This window comes from Bos javanicus, chromosome 6 (assembly GCF_032452875.1).
Source record: "Bos javanicus breed banteng chromosome 6, ARS-OSU_banteng_1.0, whole genome shotgun sequence".
Taxonomy (NCBI): domain Eukaryota; kingdom Metazoa; phylum Chordata; class Mammalia; order Artiodactyla; family Bovidae; genus Bos; species Bos javanicus.
Genome location: NC_083873.1, coordinates 19,884,309 through 19,910,560, shown reverse-complemented (window position 1 = coordinate 19,910,560; position 26,252 = coordinate 19,884,309). Strand labels below are relative to the sequence as shown.

The window sequence follows — 26,252 nt, the reverse complement described above, 5'->3', positions numbered from 1 at the left end:
TCACTCAGACTCACATCCATCGAGTCAGTGATGCCATCCAGCCATCTCATCCTCTGTCGTCCCCTTCTCCTCCTGCCCCCAATCCCTCCCAGCATCAGAGTCTTTTCCAATGAGTCACCTCTTCACATGAGGTGGCCGGAGTACTGGAGTTTCAGCTTTAGTATCATTCCTTCCAAAGAAATCTCAGGGCTGATCTCCTTCAGAATGGACTGGTTGGATCTCCTTGCAGTCCAAGGGACTCTCAAGAGTCTTCTCCAACACCACAGTTCAAAAGCATCAATTCTTCGGCGCTCAGCCTTCTTCACAGTCCAACTCTCACATCCATACATGACCACAGGAAAAACCATAGCCTTGACTAGACAAACCTTTGTTGGCAAAGTAATGTCTCTGCTTTTGAATATGCTATCTAGGTTGGTCATAACTTTCCTTCCAAGGAGTAAGCGTCTTTTAATTTCATGGCTGCAGTCACCATCTGCAGTAATTTTAGGATGAACTAAATAAAGACTATAATTGCTTCATTTCCTTTTATGCCATTTTCCTAAACAAGGCCTCTGATAGGCTTCTTGGGCATCATTGGTTTCACCCTGGATCACTAACCTGCAAGGGAAATTCATCTAGATGTGGGGTCAGAATAATATAGACGCCTATCACTTGGTTTGGTACATCTTAGGGATGGACATGAGAGTCTGGAGGTAAAGAGGTGGGCCAAGAAGAACATGAATATGTTTACATTAGTGAAGGGAGCAATGTGCCCCACAGGATAGTGATGCCAGGACATAAAATGTGTTCAATAATCCTGAGAGTTGTTCTTAAAGGAGATAAGTAAGTGCATTTTAAAAAGTGCATTTTCTTCCTCCTTTTGCATGGCAGTTATTCTGAGGGGAAGCCAATGTAGAAAGTCTTGGGATGCAGAATTTTTTAAAGAGAAGCACACGATAGTTATATTTATTACATAGGATTCTGGTGCTTTTGTGACAGATATCCAGGAGGGAAATTACCTTCGCCAATCTTGGCTCAGTCCCTTCTCCATTCTTAATCATCCCTTCAAACTCACATACAGTAGACAGAGCAGTTGTCCTTCACCACTGAAGAAACGCAGCCCAGAGTTACGTTACCGTGGAAACAGAATCTTTTTTTTTTTTTTTTTTGCTGCAAGACACATCGCTTCATCTGCACTATTATGAAGCAGAATACATTGGTAGGGCTGGGAGGGGAATCAAATATTCTGCCCGCCAGTATTGTGCTTGGCCTCTGGGTGAATAGATGACTTTCAATTAGAGTGCTTAAATATCTTTTAACTTTAATCATTGTTATTAGAGGCCCAACAGAATTTTTCTTGGAAAAGAGTAAAAAATTCAACTCTGCTGTTCAGGAGAGAGCTATAAATTTTTTCAAGCTAGAACATTTCTCTTAAAGAAAATACAAGAGAATTTACAATTAATGGTTTCATTGCGTGTAAAATAAATGCCTTTGTCCTTTGTGTTTTGACTTTCTGACTTGATCCCATTGTGGATTTATGAGATTGTCCAGACCTCTTTCTTCCTTTGTCTGTACTCTAAGCTGCTTTGTAGTGAACATACGTATTTACAATTTCCTCTGGCATTGGGCTGCAGGTATTCAGGTTCACCCTTCCTGACTTACTGCCAAGCCCATCTGAGCATTGACTCCCTAGGCCAGCCAAAGCCCTCGCTCCTATTTGCTGCCTGCTGCAGTGACTGCAAGGCTTGCCTTTTTTTATGCCCAACACTAAATTTAGCCACTGTCCTATTTTATTCTCTCCTCCTTTAACTACTCTCTTTTCTTACTATTTGTGTTGCTAACTGTCGTGAAGGGTGAATCTACAAGACCTCCACTGGCAAGAGGATCATTTCAGTAAAATCCCAGAAATCGAATAAGAAGCCCTCATCCCTTCAGTTCCCAAAATGCTTACAGTCACTGCATTTTCTTACAAGTCCAAAAAAACATAAAAAAAAAATAAAAGTAAAACATATACACACATGCAGAGTCTAATTTTAATCATAGGGAAATCCCATAAGTGAAAAGAAAGAAACATCTTTTATTAGTTGTATGTAAATTAGGAAAATGGGCTTCCCAGGTGGCTCAGTAGTAAAGAACCTGCCTGCCAATGTAGAAGACGTAAGAGATGTGGGTTCGATCCCTGGTTCCAGAAGATCCCTTGGAGGAGGGCACAGCAACCCACTCCAGTATTCTTGCCTGGAGAATCCCATGGACAGAGGAGCCTGGTGGGCTACAGTCCATGAGGTTGCAAATCATTGCCCGTGACTGAAACGAGTTAGCATGCACAAATTAGAAAATAATATAACACTTTATAATACTTTAAAATTATTAGTATCTTAGTAAAAATAAAAACAAAAACAAACAAATGGAACATAATTAAACTTAAAAGTTTTTGCACGGCAAAGGAAATCATAAAATGGAAAGATAACCCTCAGAATGGGAGAAAATATTTGCAAATAAAGCAACCAACAAGGGGTAAATCTCCAGAATATACTAACAGCTCATGCAATTCAATATAAAAAAACTAATCAAAAAATGGGCAGAAGATCTAAATAGACTTTTCTCCAAAAAAAAAAAAACAAATGACCAAAAAGCACCTGAAAAGATGCTCAATATCACTAATTATTAGAGAAATACAAATCAAGACTACAATGAGGTATTATCTCACACTGGTCAGAAGGTGCTTAGTTGCTTAGTCATGTCTGACTCTTTGAAACTCCATGGACTGTAGCCCGCCAGGCTCCTCTGTCCATGGAAATTTTGAGGTAAGAATACTGGAGTGGGTTGCCATGCCCCTCCCCCAGGGGATCTTCCCAACCCAAAGATTGAACCCAAGTCTCCCTCATTGCAGGAGGATTCTTTACCATCTGAGCCATCAGGGAAGCCCTGCCATCATCAAAAATCTACAAACAATAATCCTGGAGAAGGTGTAGAGAAAAGTGTACCCTCCCACGCTGTTGGTGGCAATTTAATTTGGTACAGACACTATGGAGAACAGTATAGAGGTTTCTTAAAAAATGAAAAATAGACCCATCGTATGATCCATCAATCCCATTCCTGGGCATATATCCAGAGAAAACCATAACTCGAAAAGATGCATGTATGGCAATATTCATTGTAGCACTATTTACAATAGCCAAGACATGAAATTTACCTAAATGTCCATCCACAGAAGAACAGATAAAGAAGATTTGGTACATATATACAATGGAATATTACTCAACCATAAATATAAGGCCGTTTGCAGCAACATGGATGGACCTAGAGATTATTATACTAAGCGAAATAAGTCAGACAGAGAAAGACAAATCCCACCTGATATCACTTATATGTGAAATCTAATTTTAAAATGATACAAATGAACTTATTCACAAACAGAAACAGAGTCACAGATCTGGAAATTATACTTATGGCTACCAAAGGGAGAATATGATGGGAAGTCATAAATTAGAAGATTGGAATTAACATATTAACACACTACTATATATAACATAGATAACTAACCTACTGTATAGCACAGGGAGCTCTACTCAATATTCTGTAATAAGCTATATGGGAAAAGAATGTGAAAAAGAATGGATATATATATATACACCAGTCATATATGTATATAACTGATTCACTTTGTTGTACACCTGAAACTAACACAGCATTATAAATCAACTACACTTCCATAAAATTTTTTAAAAGTTGAAGACCTAGTGTTTTAATTCTCGAGACAGTAGAGCAGCATTAGAAAGCAAGTGACATATATGGAGGAACTAGTCAGTGCCAGCTGATTTAACATCCGCATCTCATTTAATTCTCAAATTCATCTCAAGTGTAACTATTATCTCCATTTTACATCTGAAAGAATTAAGGCTCAAAGAATTTTTTTTTAAAGTCATTCCTGCAGTCACCACACAATCCTAGACAATGATTTCTGATTCTGACTCCAGTGTTTCTGCCAACTCGTCACTGTGTCCTGCATACAGCAAAACTCTCCTATGGGAAGGGCTAAAATCTAAGGAGAAAATGAGGAGAATATGGCCTCTAATCCTGGCTCTCCACCTCCTGATAGAACTGTGGAAAAACCATGTATTTGTTTTGAAGTTAGATTTGTCCATTCTTATTTAATATGGATAAATAAGCCCCTTTCTCCTCATATGTATAAGGATTCAAGTAGTTAATGTAACCAAAATATGTTGAAAATCTAAAGGGCACTTCTTTTTCTGTAGGAAGAATGCCTTTTGTTATTATAATAGACCCAGATTAGCAGGTCCATATCACTTGCAATCAGTTCAGTCCCAATCATTATCAATCCCAAATTCACAATGTTTTTGAGAGCAGATCTATTACATATTTCTTCTGTGTTTCCCAAATCACCTTAACACAATTCTGGGTTGGATAGTGGATGCATTTTTATTAGATGAAGTGACAATTAAATCAAACTATTGTCCAATATGGACTTGAGCCATCAGTGATAGATCCCATTTTATCATATATCAAAATACCAAAAAGGACTCCTTAAATGCCTGGACATAATTAGCCCAAGTTGCTTTATGAATAGTCATAACACTGGTTTATAGTATTATGCAACTGATTTATAACAGGAATGATGGCCAATTCTATTATCATGTAAGAGAAAATATTTTCCTCAACTTCATTGCATGTTTCAGACAAACTCAGGAAATGTTAGTAAAATAAACAGAAAAATAATTGACCTAGACCCTGAAATTTCACTCTCCATACCTCTAACTAGGGGTAAAGAATCCACCTGCCATTTCAGGAGACATAAGAAATGCAGGTTTGATCGCTGGATTGGGAAGATCCCCTGGAGGAGGGCATGGCCACTTGCTCCAGTATTCTTGCCTGGGAAATCCCATGGACAGAGGAGCCTGGCAGGCTTCAGTCCTTAGGGTCACAAAGAGTTGGACACAACTGAAGCGGCTGAGCATGCATGCACTCACTCTAACAAACTGACAATATCTGCTCCATTTGGGGCATTTGCTATCTATGTATTGTAATCTGACTGTTGCATACACTATCTCTTTAATTTTGTAATGACCCTATGAAACTGGATCTATTAATGTCTGCTTTATATGTGAGGAAACAGGTTCAAAGAGTAAAAAATAACCTGTCCAAGTCATAACCTGTCCAAGTCTGTTGCACGGCCTGGCCTGTACCATACAGACTGAGTCTAAGTGTAGGCTTTAACTCATGTCAAAGAAAAACCCACAATGTAAGAAAAACCCACAAAGTAAGAGTCATGAGTTTAAGTTTTATTCAGGAACTTACTGTGGACTCTAGCCCAGGAGATGGCCTCTCAGTGGCTCTGAGGAAACTATGCCAAAGAGGGGGAAGAGAAGCCAATTCATACATGATTTTGGGAGCTAGGAAATACATGCAATCAAGCATGCGTCTTGGTAAAAGATTGCTGCCAGTCACAAAGAACAGATATTCCAAGTTAATAATTTTAGTGCTTTTCTATGAACGGCAAGATGCAAGAGTCTGGGGTCATTGAAATGCTTCCTGAGACATACACCCAACTATCAAAGGGCCTGTTTATCCAAAGAACCAAGTGCTTCTGTGGTTTTTCATCCTGAATTCCTCTCAGGGTGGGCAGTTACGGTGCGTGGGGACAGCCCTCATAGAAGCAGGTGGGGAGGGATGCCCTTTTTCTCTGTTTACACCAGAACTCTCTACACCAGCCAAGTGCATAATCTGAGAAAACCAGCTTTCTTCTGCTGCCCATCTTCATTAAGCTCATTATCCTTTATTTTATAAAAGAGAAGAGGAAAGGGATGAAAAGAGAAGAGAAGGAGGAGGGTGCAAAGAAAAAGAAAAAAAGGGAGAAAAGAAGGTGACTCAGTGTTGTCTATTGCTCCCCCCGCCACCCCGACATAACATGGGCATAAAATGCAGCCTGCCCAACTTTTTAATGCTAATCAACATTGTTGCAAAACAAATACGTGAAGTGCCAGTTTGGTCTGACTTGATGTCATCTTGCCTTTGTTTTGGATTTATCAGGAGAAGTATTCTTGCAGATTAAAGGGCCACTGGAAGATATTTATAAAATCTACTGCTATCACCACGATGAAGCGCATAGTGTACTGGAGTCCTATGAAAAGGAAGAGGAGCTGAAGCAACATTTGAGCCTCTGTATCCAGTCCTTAAAGTAAGGCCTTTTCAAATGATGGTTTCCATGCACTCTCAGTTGCCTAGCAGGGAACATTTTAACTGGATGTAGATGAAAGGTCTCCCATAAATCTTATGTTTTATGAGGCTTGCTGGGAGCACTACTTTGTGTTCTCTTCATGAAAAGCTGACATGCCAGAAACCCTGATTGACTTTTTTTTTTTCCCTGCAAGGATGACTAAAAATAACACAGGAAAGATACAGGGCTCTGTAGAGATAGAAAAAACGCAATATCAAAAAATGAAACGTAGAAGAAAAGCCTTTCTTCAGGCTGTGGTTACTTGTCTGCTCCCACCTAGGTCAAGAAATAAGTGGAAGCCCGTGTGGCACCACGGTCATGGGAGCACGTCGAATAATAGAGCTAGGGGATGTCCCAGGACCCTCTGAATGCCCCCGGCTGCTCCGAGACTTGGGGCCCGAGGGGAGACTGGCAAAGACAAGTCAGGCCCTTTTAGAGGTAGTTTCAGGAAAATTAGTTATGCCTTCCTCTTCTCTAAATTGTTCATAGGAAGTGCTATGTACAGTGTTGTTGTTTTTTTTTTAATCTGGTAGAAATATTTGTTTGCTATAAAAACCTGAAAAAGGAAGTTCCCTGGTGGCCTGCTGGTTAGGATTCCAGGCTGTGGCCCAGCTTCAATGTCTGGTAAGAGAACTGAGATGCTGCAAGCCACATATATGCCGCCCCCTCCAAAAAAAAAAATCTGAAAAAAATAACATTAAAAAGCATGAATAAGATTAAAAAATAAAACCTTACTATTCCATCTATTAATTCTTTACTAACCATGGATTAAAAACCACAGTTTGCACTTTTTCTGATCCTATTTGTATGCATAAATATGAAGATGTATTGGGTTGATTCTTATAAATGGAATTGGTATCTGGCTTTATCTACAGTTTTCTACCAAATGAAGTTTAAAGCCAAAATGTCTGCCCTAGTCTATATCCTACCAAATGGTTCTATTGTGGTTTTTCACTTCTAAGGTTTATCCATTGTCAAATGGTTTTGATTAGGCTAAGAATGAACCAAGCAGAGTGCTATGGTATTTAAATCAATGCACCCCAACCCGTCTGATTCTCCCCTTTCATGTACTCTCTTATGGGGGCAGAGGGTGGTCCTGATATGGTACAACTGAACTAGAGAGAAATCAGGAAGCTAAATGAGACTGCTCTGGATAATGCCTTTCCAGACTGGAACTGGGACTGAAAATGGGTTTAAATTGGACCTGACAAATTTCTTAAAATTAACTTTATTGCCCTCTACTGGCCATTAAGTAACTGCAGTTCTTTAACCATTTTTCATGCTGTGGAAAAATAACAATTTTGAGTCGCTAAATTGCAAGCATTTACATAGTACTTGTTATAGCAAGCATTGATCTGGTTCCTGAAAATACAAAAATAAATCAGTCTTTGACCCTGCCCACAAGCAGCTCCATATGATTAGGTAATTCTTAAAGATAATATGCAATGAGTGATTTCAGTTCACCATTTCTCCATTAATTACTGTTTAGTTCAGTGTTAGCAAATCAGTTTAGGTAAGCTTTAAAGTTGAAGTTGTATCCATCTTAATAAATTCATATATTAGAAGCAACATCTAAATTTACAGGTACTTTTTCCAAAGAGGAAATAATAGTTTTATCCTCAGTGTGAAGGACGACCTTTCTTATCTTAAACTAGTGACAAGATCCAATAAATGTGTATCTTGAGTCATTTTCCTTCTTCAGTTTCCAGAAATAAAAGAGAGAGATCTTAACAGCAAGTGAAAAGTAGCACCTCGAATCCTCACTCCAATCCCAACCCCAGGACTGGAAGTCGATATGGGGAGAGGATGTAGTTTATTTTGGCACGTGCTTCTGACAACTGACCAGAAGTGAAGCAGTCTGTTCAGAGCGGGGTGCACAATAGCTTTTGAGTCCTAAGAGGAAGAAATTAACTCTGTCAAAATAGTCCATCAGTCAGTACAGGTCAGGATCATATCCCCTAAAAAGTAAGCTAAAGCAGAGGTGGTTTGGAAACTTCCTCATTACTGAAAATTACTTTCAGATCCAGCAGCTTATTTGATGTTTTTTTCTAAAAGCCTCAAGTTCTTGCCCTGGTGATATCCCAAATCTTGTATATTCTGCCCCATTCTGATTTTAGGGAATTATTTCAGGTGTTGGAAGGTGCTAAGGTTTACAAAGCACAAAATCCAAAGGAAGTAATATTGGCAGGACTATTTCTTCAGGGAAAGAAAATCAAAATAAAATAGTTTAAGTTAGATCTATTTTCTCCAAAGTTGCCTTGCCATGAAAATAAAGTTAATGATGGATGTACTAGTCTGCCTGAAAGCTGAGAGCAGGAGAATTATTAACATTAGTATAATACTGACCTCAAACGAGCTAAGCTTTAAATTCTGAGAAACAGGTTTTCAAACAGGTTTATAGGCCAAAGAGAGTCTGGAACACCCCAAGGGCTTGACTTCCCTTGCCAGGTAATCAGTCAAAGCTATTACTGGGGCTCTGCCTTTTTCTTGTGGCTAAATAACAGAGCCCAAGTACACAGTTGCCAGTTTCTAATGGGTATTAGGTATGGCCTCCATTTTCTACCAGCCCGGAGGGTATTGGAACAAGTGTGTTTGAAGCGGTATCCACGGAGAAGGTGGTTTTATGCCTCAGAAGTTAAAGCCACAGAGGTTGCATTTTAACCAAAATTAAAATGTTTATTGAGGGCCTAATTAATATTTATTATAAATACTAAATAATGTTGAAAATATTTTTTTTCAAATATGTAAGCATAATTCTTGCCTCCTGGGAACATACCTTCCAGTTGGTAGATAAACAAAACTATGTGGAAAGCTTAACAATAATACAAAAGTTAATTTAAATAACATACTAGAAGCTGTCACGGTGAGGTTCAAGACTAATTTCCAAAAGGAGAGTAGAAAGATTTCCTGGTCCGGTAACCGGGAGACTTGCGCTCATAACCTTGGGCTATCCTTTGAAGCCCAGTATCTTTCAAATGAACACATAATATTTGTATCCAGAAAATAATTTTGATTCCCCTTGAAAGGTCAGGGCAGTGTTTCTTGCTGTGTGAGTCCTCCTGCATCAGACCTGAAAGGGATGCGTATTAAAGGAGCAGGTGCCTATGCTCTGCTCCAGACCAGAAAAATTAGGATTGCTGGGCATCCAGGCCATGAACCTGTGCTTTAACAAGCTCCCTTGGGTAATCGTGCATACACACTCAAATTAAGACCTACTTAAAAAAAAAAAAAAGACCTACTTTAGGAGGAGAAAGCATGCCCACGGTACCCATTTCCTGCTTTCCCTGAAGCTGTTTCCATGACTGTAGATACAATCTAAGCAGTAATTTCAGGATTTGGAGACGTTAAGAAAGAAAAGGCCAAAACAATCCAGAAGCACAATCCCACATCTTTGTCTATAGCCTATAAATTGGAAATCTGCAAGTTTTTAATTTATTCAACAATAAGTATTTATGGAGTCATATTAGTGACCTCTAAGATTACATGAAATATTGATTCAGTACAGTTTCTAAATTTATGCAAGTTATTTGCTAAGGATCTAGTTCCTTAGCCTCTTTGGAGTTATTTAAGGTTTCTGATCTGTGTGAGGAAAATGAAAAATAGAACAGCCATGAATGCAAGTGTAGCTATAATTAGAATAGGCTGTCTGTAGCCTCCTTTGTCTGTTTTTCTAGTTATAAATACCACCAAGTCTCTGATGCCTTTCAGAGGTCCTAGAGACTTATTTGTAATAGGATAAGAATGAAGGAACTTTTCCAAGTTTTTTGGGAGGTAGCAGGAAGATGCATTTCTAGTTTCATGTCTAGTTATGACAAGTTTATCTACATTTTTCTTCTTCCTAACCAAGGTCACCATCCTCAGGAGGAAAACTTCCAACCTGTAGTCATCTAGACACTTTGACTGATCAGATTGCTGCTGTAGTTTCTCCATACAGGGAGTAGGAAGGAAGCTAAAAGCTCATGCAACGCAGCATCAAAGGAATAGATTTAAATTTGTTCACCATGTTTTATGTATCTTAATATTATTCTAATAGGGTGTTCCAAATGAAAATTAAAATCTCTTTTGGAAACTCATTCATTTCCTGGTTATGTGGTATCATGTTTGAACAAAGACGATAATCCTTAAGAAATAGCCACATAAAAACTTTTGTTAATGGTAAGTCAAATTATAATGAGCCCATGAAGGTGTAAGGTGGGGTGGTGAATATATTAAGTTACTTTACCCGCCCCAAAAGTGTAAATGGACCCAACTTAACTTCCTCTTTCCTGAAGTGTCCTTGGCTGGGGTTAACTCCTGGAAACTTTTAGCCTAAAAAGGAGATTTTTTTTTTTTAAATGATAAACAAGTAAAAAGGAGTTGTTATAATAAAGTACCACTATGCCACAACTCCAGCTAGATTTCCCTGTTGGAAAATCTCAGGTTTGTTTTCATATAATGTTGTATTTACATTGTAGCAGTGAAAGTCGCTCAGCTGTGTCTGATTCTTTGTGACCCCATGGACTCTGCTGCTGCTGCTGCTAAGTCGCTTCAGTCGTGTCCGACTCTGTGCAACCCCATAGACGGCAGCCCACCAGGCTCCGCCGTCCCTGGGATTCTCCAGGCAAGAACACTGGAGTGGGTTGCCATTGCCTTCTCCATTGTGTGAAAGTGAAAAGTGAAAGTGAAGTCGCTCAGTCGCGTCCGACTATTAGCAACCCCATGGACTGCAGCCTACCAGGCTCCTCCATCCATGGGATTTTCTAGGCAAGAGTACTGGAGTGGCTTGCCATTGCCTTCTCCCCCATGGACCCTACAGTCCATGAAATTCTCCAGGCCAGAATACTGGAGTGGGTAGCCTTTCCCTTCTCCAGGTTCTGATCTTTTCAACCCAGGGATCGAAGCCAGGTTTCCCACATTATGCAGACTGTCAGCTGAGCCACCAGGGAAGCCTGCATTTATATTAAATACAGTATTTAATATATGTTATAATATGTAGGCTTTATTTCATTGAAATAAGTGAAATAGAGAAAAAAAATTGTCCATGTCTTCTCTAGGAGTTAAAAAGAACAATCTTGTCTTTCAACTTCAAAGTATGTGTTTTGGTTCCAAAATGATCACATTTTCACTTGTTTGTTTTCATAGAAAACTGCATTTTTATTTTTACTCAACTTCTGTCCCAAATTTTCTCATCTATGACTCACAGAGCAAAATGAGAAAGGAAATTCCTTAATAGAAGGAGATAGAAATCAGGGAAAGAATGTGAGTTTAAAGGAAAGGAATGGAAAGAAATACTGGGTAGGGGGTAGTGGTGGAGTATTTTCTTTCATTGAGATAGAAGAGTTCTTCAAACAGCAGTTAATAATTGTCTGAAATTGTAGCACCTGCTGATTTTTAAAAGTTTATAATCCTTTGTTGGATTCCCAGCTGGGAGGTTTGGGATTCAGTAAAACCTAGTTATTTCAAGATGTCTAGGAATCCATTCATACACTATGTCAGGAGAGTGAAGGGTAATTGCCTTACATATATGTACACCATTGTTTTATACATATATAAAGTACTAGGATTAATTTTTTTTAATTTATTAAGTCCATTAAAATTTATGAAATTCAGCACAGCTGTTGAATTTTTTCTCAATCATTGAATATGAAAAGACCATCTAGTAGAATGTGATGGTACCATAATTTTTTTTAATTTATTATTTTTAAAATGTTTATTATTATTATTCTAATTTTATTTATTTATTTGGCTGCATTGGAGTGGGATCTATAGTCACAGCATGTGGGATCTAATTCCCTGAACAGGGATCAAACCTGGGCCCCCTGCACTGAGAGCACCAGGTCTCAGCCAGTGGACCACCGGGGAAGTCCCCATAAAATGTTTTTGTGCTGGAAACAATCATTGTATTCCAAAAGACTGAAAAGCAGAGGTCAAGGTGATCAGTTTTAAATACAGGTTATTACTGTATTTCTCTATATCCACATGAGGCTTGTATCTCCTTTATCCTTGAAATTTAACTTGAAAGATTCCCATTTTCTAATTGTTTAATTAATTTGACAAGTATGTTTTGTGATCCTACCATATGCCAGTCAGTTTTTCAGGAACTGGGGCTACAACATAGAACAAGACGAACATAAATCCTTGCCCTTTCTGGCATCTGGGAGTGGAGAGATAAACACAATAAACCAAATAAATACATTATTTTAGAAAGTGACAAAGCATTATGGGGATAAATAAACATAAGGAATGGGGATAAAGATTACAATGAGAAGCAGGTACAATGTTTAAAATGCCAGGCAGGGAAGGCTTCACTGGGAAGGGGCATTTGAACAAAGACCTGAGGAGATAAGGAGGGAGTCCTACAGGTAACTGGAGGAAGGGCAGTTAGGCAAGTGCACGGACCTCAGGGCAGGAACCTGCCTGCCTTCTTTGAAAAGAGCAGGGAAGCCTGCAATTGCCACAGACGGGGAGTAGCTGAACAACAGGGAACGAGGGAGAGAAGGGGAGGAGAGGCAGACTGCATTGCCTTGGGAGGACTTTAGTTTTGCTTGAGTGAAATGGAAGCCACAAAAGCTAGCGATGCCGAGTGAAATTTTCTATGGAAATTATCTCACTGAATAGATGAATTGTCTATAATCAATCTACATAAAACTTTATAGACAGAGATCATAGTTTTCTGCATGCCAGTTACACTTTCCTTTGTAATCTTGTAATCTGTTTCTCCTATTACTATTAATATGTTTAATAGATTCTTATTTCATAATAGAAACAAATGTTGACATTTAAATCCATTTTCAAAAGACTAAAATTTACTAACTATAGTTTAAATCAAGAGTTGCTAAGTTTATATAAAGTGTGAAACAAATATGGTAGATGCATACTAAAATAAAATTTTAGGGACATGATTATACGACTAATTCTACAAAAACATTCATAAAAATGACTTGCTATTTTACATAAGATTTTAAAATTTTTATAATCTTTGCTCATTACCTCAGATAACTGGATTTATATTAATTTACTTTTTTTTCTTCTCTTGTAGGAACATATACATGCAACAGTAAGTACTTTTGTTTAAATAATAGCAAATATAAAAATCAGGGAAAAAGCTAATGAATATTTCTGTGCAAATTAGGATTTTTAGTTTTTATAATGATGTTCATTGCTTTTAATAAGTAAGTCAAGATTTCAAAGACATTTACCCTAGACATTCTTGATGCATTTATTTCCAATTTGTCTCAGCTGATTTTACATATTAGATTATTATTATCTTAACCTTATTAAACTTTTTGGAAGAATCTTGGGGAATAATTTACTTAAATCACAAGTTTGCTGGTAACAGGAACTCTTTGGGAATTGTTCATCACACATTTATTAAAGAATCTTAATGTGTCCAAAAACACTTCTTCCTAAGGAAACATTAGTCTAAAAAATTTTAGATTAATACCATAATGTTTTTTAAGGTTATATAGATTAATGTATAAGAGATTACTTATTCATTGTAGTAAAATATTGAGTTTCTTCTGACTTAGACTCTGATTTACAGAGAAAAAAATTGTGCACACACATGTGTATGTGTGAAGATGAAATAATTGGACGACATCTCTACACATAGACATCACCAGATGATCAACACCAAAAAAAAAAAAAAAGATTATATTCTTTGAAGCAGAAGATGGAGAAGATCTATACAATCAGTGAAAACAAGACCAGGAGCTGGCTGTGGCTCAGATCATGAACTCCTTATTGCCAAATTCAGACTTAAATTGAAGAAAGTAGGGAAAACCACTAGGACATTCAGGTATTACTTAAATCAAATCTATTACAATTATACAGTGGAATTGACAAACAGATTCAAGGGATTAGATCTGATAGAGTGCCTGAAGAGCTCCAGACAGAGGTTTGTGACATTGTACAGGAGGCAGTAGTGATCAAGATCGTCCCCAAGGAAAAGAAATGCAAAAAGGCAAAATGATTGCCTGAGGAGGCCTTACAAATAGCTAAGAAAAGACGAGAAGTGAAAGGCAAAGGAAAAAGGAAAGATAAGCCCATCTGAATGCAGAGTTCCAGAGAATATCAAGGAGAGATAAGAAAGCCTTCCTCAGTGATCAATGCAAAGAAATATAGGAAAACAATAGAATGGGAAAGACTAGAGATCTCTTGAAGAAAATTAGAGATACCAAGGGAAACTTTCATGCAAAGATGGGCACAATAAAGGACGGTATGGACCTAACAGAAGCAGAAGATATTAAGAAGAGGTGGTAAGAATACACAGAAGAACTACACACAAAAAGATCTTAATGACCCATAAAACCATAATGATGTGATCACTCATCTAGAGTCAGACAGCCTCGTGTGCGAAGTCAAGTGGGCCTTAGAAAACATCACTGTGAACAAAGCTAGTGGAGGTGATGGAATTCCAGTTGAGCTATTTCAAATCCTGAAAGATGATGCTGTGAAAGTGCTGCACTCAATATGCCAGCAAATTTGGAAAACTCAGCAGTGGCCACAGGACTGGAAAAGGTCAGTTTTCATTCCGATCCCAAAGAAAGGCAATGCCAAAGAATGCTCAAACTACTGCCCAATTGCACTCATCTCACACGCTAGCAAAGTAACGCTCAACATTCTCCAAGCGAGGCTTCAATAGTATGTGAACCAAGAACTTCCAGATATTCAAGCTGGATTTAGAAAAGACAGAGGAACCAGAGATCACATTGCCAACATCAATTGCAAGAGTTCCAGAAAAAATCTACTTCTGCTTTATTGACTATGACAAACCCTTTGACTGTGTGGATCACAATAAACTGTGGAACATTCTTAAAGAGATGGGAATACCAGACCACCTTACCTGCCTCCTGAGAAATCTGTATGCAAGTCAAGAAGCAACAGCTAGAACTGGACATGGAACAACAGACTGGTTCCAAATAGGGAAAGGAGTACATCAAGGCTGTATATTGTCACCCTGCTTATTTACCTTACATGCAAAGTACATCATGCAAAATGCCAGGCTGGATGAAGCACAAGCTGGAATCAAGATTGCCAGGAGAAACATCAATAACCTCAGATGACATCACCCTTAGGGCTGAAAGTGAAGAGCAACTGAAGAGCCTCTTGATGAAAGTGGAAGAGAGTGAAAAAGCTGGCTTAAAACTCAACATTCAAAAACTAAGATCATGGCATCCAGTCCCATTACTTCATGGAAAATAAATGGGGAAACAATGGAAACAGTGACAGACTTTATTTTCTTGGGCTCCAAAATCACTGAGGACGGTGGTTGCAGCCATGAAATTAAAAGACACTTTTTTCTTGGAAAGAAAGGTATCACAAATCTAGACAGTATATTAAAAAGCAGAGACATTACTTTGCCAACAAAGGTCCGACTAGTCAAAGCTATGGTTTTTTTTCAGTAGTCATATATGGATGTGAGAGTTGGACCATAAAGAAAGCTGAGTGCCAAAGAATTGATGCTTTTGAACTGTGGTGTTGGAGAACACTCTTGAGAGTCCCTTGGACTGCAAGGAGATCCAACCAGTCAATCCTAAAGGAAATCAGTCGTGAATATTCATTGGAAGGACTGAGGCCGAAGCTTCAGCTCGAATACTTTGGCCACCTGATGTGAAGAACTACTCACTGGGAAAGACCCTGATGCTGGGAAAGATTGAAGGCAGGAGGAGAAGGGGTCACATAGAATGAGATGGTTGGATGGCATCATTGACTCAAAGGACATGAGTTTGAGCAAACTCTGGGAGTTTGTGAAGGACAGGGAGTCCTGGCATGCCCCTTCCACGGGGTCACAAAAAATCGGATGATGATTGAGCGAGTGAACTGAACTGAGGGCAATATAGAAATTATAAAAGCAACACACACATACACCTACTTTGAAAGATGTCCATTTCATAGAAAGAAAGCATATCTAGCCTAATAGTGAAAGGATGATATTGACTTAAATATGAACTCAGATTTACCACGACTTAATGAAGCACATCTGCCTTAGCATGCTCAGGAACAATCTAAAGTCCTGAGCTCCTAGTGTGTTTGTGTGTTTGCTTTGTGTGTGTGTGTGTGTGTGTGTGTAGGTGTATCTGTATGTATTCTAAACTGCTGAAAATTTACATCAACAGGATAGATTGTGAGGAGGAAAGTGAGCAATTCTTTTATTTTAATTTTCCTTTAGCCACAGACTTTATTATTTAAATATTTGCAACTACTATTCTATACACAAATTTCAATTTCTTACAAAACTATATATCCCCTATTGTTAGATCCCATCACTCTCCATTTTATGCTGCACTTCCATCAAAAAGTATTTCCCCAAATCACCATGTACCTGATTGTGTGTTTTTGTTATTCAGTTGCTAAGTTTTGTCCAACTCTTTGAGATGCTATGGACCGTAGCCTGCCAGGCTCCTTTGTCCACGAGATTTTCCAGGCAAGAATACTGGAGCGGGTTGCCATTTCCTTCTCCAGAGCAATTCTTTTAATACGTTAGCATGCACAGGCTCCTACATACAGACTACTTAAAACAAATAGTACCTTGTATTGAAATGCTGCTTGAAAATTGCATTAGCTTTTGCCACAGTCCTGCTGTGTGGAACTAGCCAACTGAATGTGCCCTTCTAGCCTGTTCTATACCTTAAGAACTCGAAAAGAGGAAGAAGAATCACAGTGTGTAACTGGACAAACATCAAAGCCACATTTGCCTTGAGTTATTTTCCTTCCTGATTCTTTCATTCAGGTCAGGCAACACACACGCTACTACATAAAGGGGTAAAAGGCAATGTCAAATGTTATGTAATTGTTGAGCTCCTCAGTAGCCAAGGCCAAAATGTTGCAGCTTAGAGTGGCATTTATGGGATGTGGGTTTTTTATGACTTTTTTGAAAAAAAGATCTCTTACTTACTGAAACTGAAAACGGTCTTTTTGTTTTTTTGCAATCTACACTTTTAAAAATACAGAAAGGCAATGATATTATAACTTCTGAAAGGTTTACTTTGAATTATAATCCTATGCAAACATCAAAGACAGTATTAAAGTGACAAGAATCATAGATTCTTCTACCAGAGTCTCCCTCAAAGCATCTGATCCAAGTACCATGTTCTAAAGCGAGAAAAATATCCCTATTATAAATTTACCTCCAGATATAAACTTCTTTATCTTAATTATTTAGACTCTTCTATATGCTTAGAAGTAGTCTGACCAGCTATTTCTACCTTTGCATTGCAGGATTTTAATCAATCTCAAAAGTTTTATAAGTTATTTTGTTTGTTAAGGTTTTTATTTTTTAAATTATTGAAGAAACACTGCAAAACATAGAAAATCAAAATGAGGACATTAAGAACAATTGGTTCTTACATTCCAGAGTGAACTACTTTAACATGACATGAGTCCCTCACTTTCCTGCCATTTTTTCCTCTATACAGATACATGTTGACTGAAATAGGACAGCTATATATTTCCTGTATGTCAACTTGCTACCTCTTCATCAATACATCATGGACATCTCTCTATGTCAGTAAATATAAATCCATCTTGCTGTATGACTACATAATATTCTATTTGATGTATGTACCATAATTTAGTTTACCAAACTCTTACAGATACTTGAATTATGTCTGTCTTGCAGATGACTTTATGTGTTTATTCTTACATAAACTTTGGAACAACAGCTTATTTTCTTTTGATGAATTTCTAAAACTGGAATTTCCAGATCAAAGTGTTTTTGATACTTATTGCCAGATAATTTAAGAGAAGTTGAACTAAGTTTTAGTCCTACTACTATGTATGAGTTGCCCATTTATCTACTACTGGCTAGCACTAGATAAAATATTTGGATCCTTACAATTTATGGCAATATCATAAGCCAAAAATAGCATTGTAATGTTTTCATTACCATTAAAAATGATCTTGAGCATTTTTATGTGTTTAACCATTTGTATTTCACCACTAATGAATTATCATTTTAATTGATTATTCACTTTTTTGGAGATGTTTGTCTTTTTCTAAAATATTGATAATGGCTCTTTAGTGAGTGTATTATCCATTTTTCTATCTTATGTACTGTAAATAATTTTCCTTCTTATTACTTGACTTTTAACATAGTATATAGTTGCTTCCGGGAGAAGGCAATGGCACCCCACTCCAGTACTGTTGCCTGGAAAATCCCATGGATGGAGGAGCCTGGTAGGCTGCAGCCCATGGGGTCTCGAAGAGTCAGACATGACTGAGCAACTTCACTTTCACTTTCCACTTTCATGCATTGGAGAAGGAAACGGCAACCCACTCCAGTGTTCTTGCCTGGAGAATCCCAGGGATGGGGGAGCCTGGTGGGCTGCCATCTATGGGGTTGCACAGAGTCGGACACAACTGAAGCGATGCAGCAACAGCAACAACAATAGTTGCTTCTGTTTATGTTTTTATCTGTTCAGTTTTACAGAGCTAAATTTTAAAATACATTGATCACCTTTTTGTACTGTAGCTTTTGGATTTTGTATCTCACTTAGAAACTTCAAGTTTGTTTTTAAACTGTAATCCCATGTTTTCACCAAAGGTCTTGTATAGTTTCATTTTTAACATTTAAATTTTTGATCTGGAAATTATTTTGCTGTAATGAATTAATTTTTATTTTTCTATATGGTTAGCTAATTATCACAATACCTGATATTGAATAGTTCCTCTTTTCTACTGAGGAGGAATGTCACATTTACCATGTACTTAATTTCCATACATACCTGTATTTATTCCTTGATTTTCTATTTTGTGCTTGATTTTCATATGTCCATACCAAATTGCCTTCATTTTTGTAGTTTTATATTTTGATATCAGGTATAACTAATCTCTGGGCTTCCCTGGTAGTACAGTAGTAAATAATCCACCTGCCAATGCAGGAAATGTGAGTTTGATCCCTGGGTCAAGAAAATCTGCTGGAGAAGGAAAAAGCAGTCCATTCCAGTTTTCTTGCCTGGAGAACCCCACGGACAGAAGAGCCTGGTGGGCTACAATCTATGGGGCCTCTAAGAGTTGGACATGACTTACCGACTAAACACACAAACACACACACGCATACAACTAATCTCAGCTTAGTATTCTTCCTTTTCAAAATTTTCTTGAATATTCTTGCATGTTTCCTTCTTTAAAAACATTCTCTTTTGTTAAAATTATATCTACTCATGGTTTATAAGGGCTTCCCTGGTGGCTCAGATGGTAAAGAATCTGCCTACAATCCAGGAGACCTGGTCCGATCCCTGGGTCAGGAAGGTCCCCTGGAGAAGGCAATGGCAACCCACTCCAGTATTCTTGCCTAAATTCCATTGACAGAGGAGCCTGGTGGGCTACAGTCCATGAGGTTGCAGAGTCGGACATGACTGAGTGGCTAACACACACATGGTTTGAAAAGCCCAATAGTTCTAAAAGTTTTAAGAAAAATAGTAGTCTACTGTATAGCACAGGGAACTATATTTAATCCCCTTGGATAAGCCATAATGGGAAATAATATAAAAAGAATGTATATATGTATATAATTGAGTCACTTTGCTGTACAGCAGAAATTAACACAATGGTGTAAATTAACTATACTTCAATCAAAAAGTTAGTTAATTTAAAAAAGAAAAGGAAAAGACTAATCCCTTTCACTAATCCTTTTCCCCTTCCCCTAAATGCTCCTCACTAGAATTCAAGTATATTCATTTAGTTGACAATTTTGGTATTTATTTTCATGACTCTAAAAACACATTTGACTCTTCCTTCTTATGTATTCACTTCTCTCTATGGAAGACAAGAATTTATCTTTCTTCCCTAGCTGATCTCCACCACACACACACACACACACATATCCTTCTCACCTCTCCATTCTCCCTATGGAGTTACATTATAATTTGGATAAGAGCAATAATTAGTGTTTGAATTGTTATACCTGAGTAAATTTCTTTTCAGAGATAAACCTTGGAATAAACAAATACTTATTTTGCTGGGAATTAACTATTATCTTTTTCCCCTTTACTTTTCTTTTCTTTGTAATCATTAATGCCAAACTCACAGCTAATCATCTTAAAGTCAGCCTGATGAAATTTGTAGGCTATCCATTTCATCTCTCTGTAAAACCCTTTCCTAGAGACTTCTGACCTAATGAGTTTGGACAAATTACACTGGACATCACTAACTCCCCTTGCCTGGAAAACTCCAAGGACAGAGGAACCTGGTGGGCTACAGTCCATGAGATCACAAAGAGTCAGACACAACTGAGCAACTCAGCGCATACATACAAACTGCCATACCTAGTTTCTCTTTGTCTCTTGCCTGTTTTTAGTAGAGGACATCCTTCAATAATTTCCTCTATTCATCAAAGAATACATGGGAAGGAAATTTTAAGAACCTTTACATCCAAAAGGTCATTATTTTACCCTCACACTTGACTTATATATAGTGTGGTTTGGAATAGAATTCTAAATTGAAAATCATTCATCTTCAGAATATATAGGTAATTCTTCATCATTTCTAACTTTCAGTGTTGCTACAAGAAATTCAACGGTTTTTCTGACTCCTAATTGTTTGTAACTGCTTAGTTTACACGTTTCTCTGAAGGACTGTAGGCTTTTCTCTTTGTCCCTGATAATTTGAAGTTTTAATAATTCCGAGGTGTGAGGCAGTTTCATTCACTGTGCTGTGACCTCAGCAAGTTCTTTCAAAGCGCTAACTCATTTGCATTGAATTATCTTACAGATGAATTCCTTCCCATACGTGCCCTATTCTTTCTCTCTGGGACTTATTATTTTGATATTGGACCTTTTAGGCTGATCCTCTAATTTTCTTATATTTTCTTCCATTTTTGCATTTTTGCTCTTCCCTCTAGAAAGTTCTTGAACATTTTCTCCAACATTTACGAGTTTTTATTTCTGCTGTTATCCTTTTAGTTTCCAAGAGCTCTTCCTTAATCCTCCAAATGATCTCCCTTATTTGTATAGCACCTTAAGAATTACACTGTTTCTTAAAGAGGTTTTCAACTGGTTCTTTTTATTATAAAACCCACACCCTTCTCCCTTTACTTCCATATATTTTCAAGGGCTCTAGTTAATGAAACTTTGGAGGAGTGATGAAATAACTACTTCATATTACTGGTTCTTTCTGGTCTGCTATGTCAATTACCGTTTGCTCATCTCCTTTAAATCTTCTAAGATTTGCTAGTGGTTCTGTATTTATTTTCAAAGCTATTTTAAAATTATGACAAGTGCTATTTGTTTGTTATTTGTGCAGCAGTATATAGTTTCCTCTCAAGTTGACTTATGATGTTTTTAAAGAAGAGTAAATGGAAAAAAATTCGATAGCAGTATGGATGGTTTGTAGCTTCTGTTGATTAAATATTAAATTTAGGATTCTTGTGGCCATAAAATAGAGGAAATTCAAAGTAGTTTGATCAATAGCTACATGATTAGTTTTCTTTTCATTTTCTCCTTCATATTAAGAAATATAGATATATCTCAGTGTTGAATCTGATTTTTTGTTTTCATCATAGTTTTTACATTGCTAAATATCACTTTAATTTTCATTGTGCAACTGTTTTCTTATACTTGATGCAAAATCTTTATAGCAAAACTGGATGCTTCTAAAACAAAGCCAGCTGTGTTTACTTGACTTTGTAATTTTTTGATAATAATTTGTAATGAGATTAGTGTAGCTACTTTTGGTACTAAATATTTGCCAAAGTGTTCATGATAATGTAGAAGAATATGAAACATAATTACAATTTAATAACTACCTTAGTTTTCAGCACAACATAAATGGGGAATTGTGATGCATTTGATTACTTTCTAGGGGGTAGGCTAGTGATAATTGGCTGCTTGGCTAAGAAAGTTATATCACATATAAGACTCATCTACCTTGCACAGCTGTCAGACTCAGTCTTACTGGGAGGAATTAGACTGGGTAAGAATTGTGGCACTGAATGCCTGGAGCGTCATTATCTAGTAATACATTCTATCTTTTCTACCACGCTGCTTGTCTGTGTAATGCAGGTATCAGAGCATCATTGCTCATCACTTGGGCAACTGTCCAAAGTGCTTATCTTAAGACAAAGGTGTCTGGGAGATTTCTCACTTTTGAGAAAAATTTTTTTTAGTATTCACATTTGTGATGCTTTTAAGAGAAACAGTTATTATTTATAATTGTTATTGCTTTCATTTGAAGCCTGAAAAGGAGAGAATAGAACTTTTATGCCAAAGAGTGATACAAAAAAGTAATGATTAGATGTGGACAGAACTAAAGGGCCTAGGTTGGGTTTTTGATGGATCCTGATAAGGGAAGAAGGAGAGCAGCTCAAAGATACAAGTACATTCTTTAATATATCTGGGGATTTACTTTTTGTAATTAAAAGTTTTAAAATATGTGTATAACAATAGACCACACTGATAAACTATCTTAATAAAATTGACTTTATTTGATCAAATTGTTTGATTACATCTACCTTTTGATAGTACTTTCAGTGATTTGAGAAGATCACTGAATAATAAACTAATAATAATAATAAACTAATCCTGTGCCGTGCTGTGTTGCTCAGTTGTGTCTGACTCTTTGTGGCCCCATAGACTGTAGCCCAGGCAAGGATACTGGAGTGGGTTGCCATGCCCTCCTCCAGAGGATCGTCCCAACCCAGAGATCAAACCCAGGTCTCCCACATGGCAGGTGGATTCTCTACCATCTGAGCCACCAGGGAAGCTCAAATTAATATCTGTGATAGTAAAAAGAAAAACTCAGAAGAAATCTGATCATATTCATAAGGATAATATGATTTTTTCTACTCAAGTTAGTACCTTCCGTATTCCTGACTTGTTCTTATTTAAGGAAATTATTTCTATTTAAGTGTCTAAATTGTTGTATTATTGACGAACTTACAGTTAAGATATATAAGGCTGCTATAGTTCAGATTCAAAAGTTCTGCTATTGATATAGCAGTTAGAAAATATGTTTTTAGTTATTATTTTTTAGTATTCATAAAAGATTACATATTTTCCCATCCATTTTACCCAGTCCTCTTGGAAACCAATAACATCTCTTTCTCCTTCTCCTTCTTTCCCTCATTTCCTCTTTCCACCCTGTCTCCTTACCTCCCTTCCTTAGTAGATTTGGTGCATATGAGTAGAAAGTGCAAGATAAATCATACTAAAGCAACAGTTTCTCAATAAAGTGGGCAAGAATGTATTGATACAACAGAGAAAAGACAGTGTCTTCAGCAAGTGGTGCTGGAAAAGTTGGATAGCCATATGTAAATCAATGAAGTTAAAACACACCCTCAGACCAGATGGGCTTCCCTGGTCGCTCAGTGGGTAGAGCATCTGCCTGCAATGTGGGAGACCTGGGTTTGATCCCCGGGTTGGGAAGATCCCCTGGAGAAGGAAATGGCAACCTACTCCAGTACTCTTGCCTAGAAAATTCCATGGATGGAGGAGCCTGGTAGGCTACAGTCCATGGGGTCGCGAAAAGTCAGATATGACTGAGCAACTTCACATCTCATACCATACACAGAAATAAACTCAAAATGGTTTAAAGACTTAAGTATAAGACAAGACACCATAAAAGTCCCAGAAAAGAACATAGGCAAAACATTCTCTGATGTACATAGTACCAATGTTTTCTTAGGTCAATCTCCCAAGGTAGAAATAAAAGTAAAAATAAACAAATGGGATCTTATCAAACTTATAATCTTTGAAAACTGTAACCAGCAAAAGAAACCATAAACAAAATGAAAAGACAACCTATGGAATGGAAGAAAATATTCACAAATGATGGGACTGACAAGGGCTTAATTTCAAGGTATACTAATAGCTCACACAACTCAACAACAACAACAACAAAAAAACACAAGCAAACCAATTTTTAAATATGGACAGAAGATTTAAATAGACATTTCTCTAAAGAAGACATATAGATGGCCAATAGACACAGGAAAAAATGCTCAATGTTACTAATTACTAGAGAAATACATATCAAAATCAATGAGGTACTCTTTCACACCAGTCAGAATGGCCATCATTAAAAAGTCTACAAATAATAAGTGGTGTAGAGAGTGTGGAGAAAAGGAAATCCTCTTACACTGTTGGTGGGAATGTAAATTGGTACAGCCACTGTGGAAACAGTATGGAGATTCCTCCAAAAACTAAAGATAGAGTTGCCATTGGATCTAGCAATCCCATTCCTGGGTAGATATCCAGACAAAACTATAATTTGAAAAGATACATTCTCTCCCATGTTTATAACAGCACTGTTTACAATAGGCAAGACATGGAAACAACCTAAATGTCCATCAACATATGAATGAAGACACTATAAATACACACTGAGTAATGGAATATCAGTCAGCCATAAAAATGAAATAATGCCATTTGCAGCTACATGGATGAATCTAGAGATTATCATGCTAAGTTGAGTAAGTGAGAAAGACAAAGACAAATACCACATGATATCCTTATATGTGTCTAAAATATGACCCAAATGAACTCGACTATGAAACAGAAACAGGCTCACAGACTCACAGAGAACAGACTTGTTGTCAATCGGGAGGAGAGTATAGGGAAGGGAAAGACTGAGAGTTTGGGGTTAGCAGAGGCAAACTATTATATACAGGATGGATAAACAACAAGGTCCTACTGTGTAACACCAGAACTCTATTCAATGTCCTCTGATAAACTACAATGGAAAAGAATATGAAAAAGAATATATAGGTATAACTGAGTCACTTTGTTGTACAGTAAAAATTAACACAACACTGTCAATCAACTATACTTCAAGAAATTTTAAGCTAATAAAAAGCAATTCTTTACTCCCTTGCAAACCTTTAACATTTATTTTGGTTTTCCTTTAAAAAATGTTGTCTTTTGGGTTGATTCACCGTTTGTCTCTATGGATACCAATTATTTTCTCAACATGTAAATAAAACTCAGTCATTTATTCAGGACTACTGTGCAAGTTTTTTGGGGAAAAAGTTCAATGTAAAATAACAGCACATTACAGAAAATGTAAGTAATCTATTATTTCAAGCTACAAATATTCATTGAGAGAATATTATATGTCATGTTGGACATATAATGGTGACAGACAAATTGAATATAAACTGATCAATAGAGAAAAAAAGACAATTCCAGATAGTGCTAAGTGCTGTAGTGAAAATAAAATGAGCACATGTGACAGAGTGATTGGTGTGTGTGTGTGCACCATATTTGCACTTATGTGTGATAAATTTCCTTAGTTTCTGATTTATCAAATGAAGAGTTCAAATAGATGATCTCTGGGGTATCTTCATTTCTTTTCTAGTGATGTAACTTTGCTAACTTTGTTCCAAGTTTTTAGATCCATTTCACCATTTCAATTATGTAGTCTGTTGTCTACCCATAAAGTACTTGAAAAATAATTGAAGAATGAAACATTCACCCATCAGAATTTGAAAGCCATGTCTGTCTGTATTCTCTGTCTTCTAAATAAAAATCTAAAGGAAAACCAATGAGTATATCTTTCCATCAGAAGGGGCTAAAAACACAATTTTCATCCATGTTCCTCTTACAGTGTCTCTTTTTTTGCCTCTTTGCATAAAGAGGCTTTTAGAAACCACTGATTTCTGGCTGAAAAAAAATGAATCCAGTTGGTTGGACAATGGATGTCCAGTGGACAATGGCATGATCAAGTTTGTAGCTTTTTCTTTTCCTGTAGACTTCTCGGCTAGTGGGATTGACTCTAGGCTCATCTCAGAAGCTCTGAAGGGGATAGCCAGGGGTGAGTGCTCACTTTTGTGTAGCCATTTGAAGACCTGTGGGCTAAGAGGAAGTCCACATGGAAAGGCATTGTGTACTAGTAATGATCAGTGATAGTCATGGCATTAATAATATCTAGAGAAGTATTGCATTTATTGGAGAAGGAAATGGCAACCCACTCCAGTATTCTTGCCTGGAGAATCCTAGGGATGGAGGAGCCTGGTGGGCTGCCGTCTGTAGGGTCACATGCATGTATTGGAGGAGGAAATGGCAACCCACTCCAGTATTCTTGCCTGGAGAATCCCAGGGACAGAGGAGCCTGGTGGGCTGCC

General features: G+C 37.3%; 1 protein-coding gene across 1 annotated transcript in view; it reads left to right on the top strand.

Annotated features, from left to right (window-relative positions):
* ARHGEF38 (Rho guanine nucleotide exchange factor 38) overlaps positions 1-26,252 on the top strand; it is a 156,704-nt gene that overhangs the window by 94,698 nt on the left and 35,754 nt on the right. The window contains exons 4-5 of the mRNA XM_061419469.1: positions 6,028-6,175; positions 13,233-13,250. Coding sequence (XP_061275453.1) covers positions 6,028-6,175; positions 13,233-13,250 — 166 coding nt within the window. The remainder of the gene's footprint in view (positions 1-6,027; positions 6,176-13,232; positions 13,251-26,252) is intronic.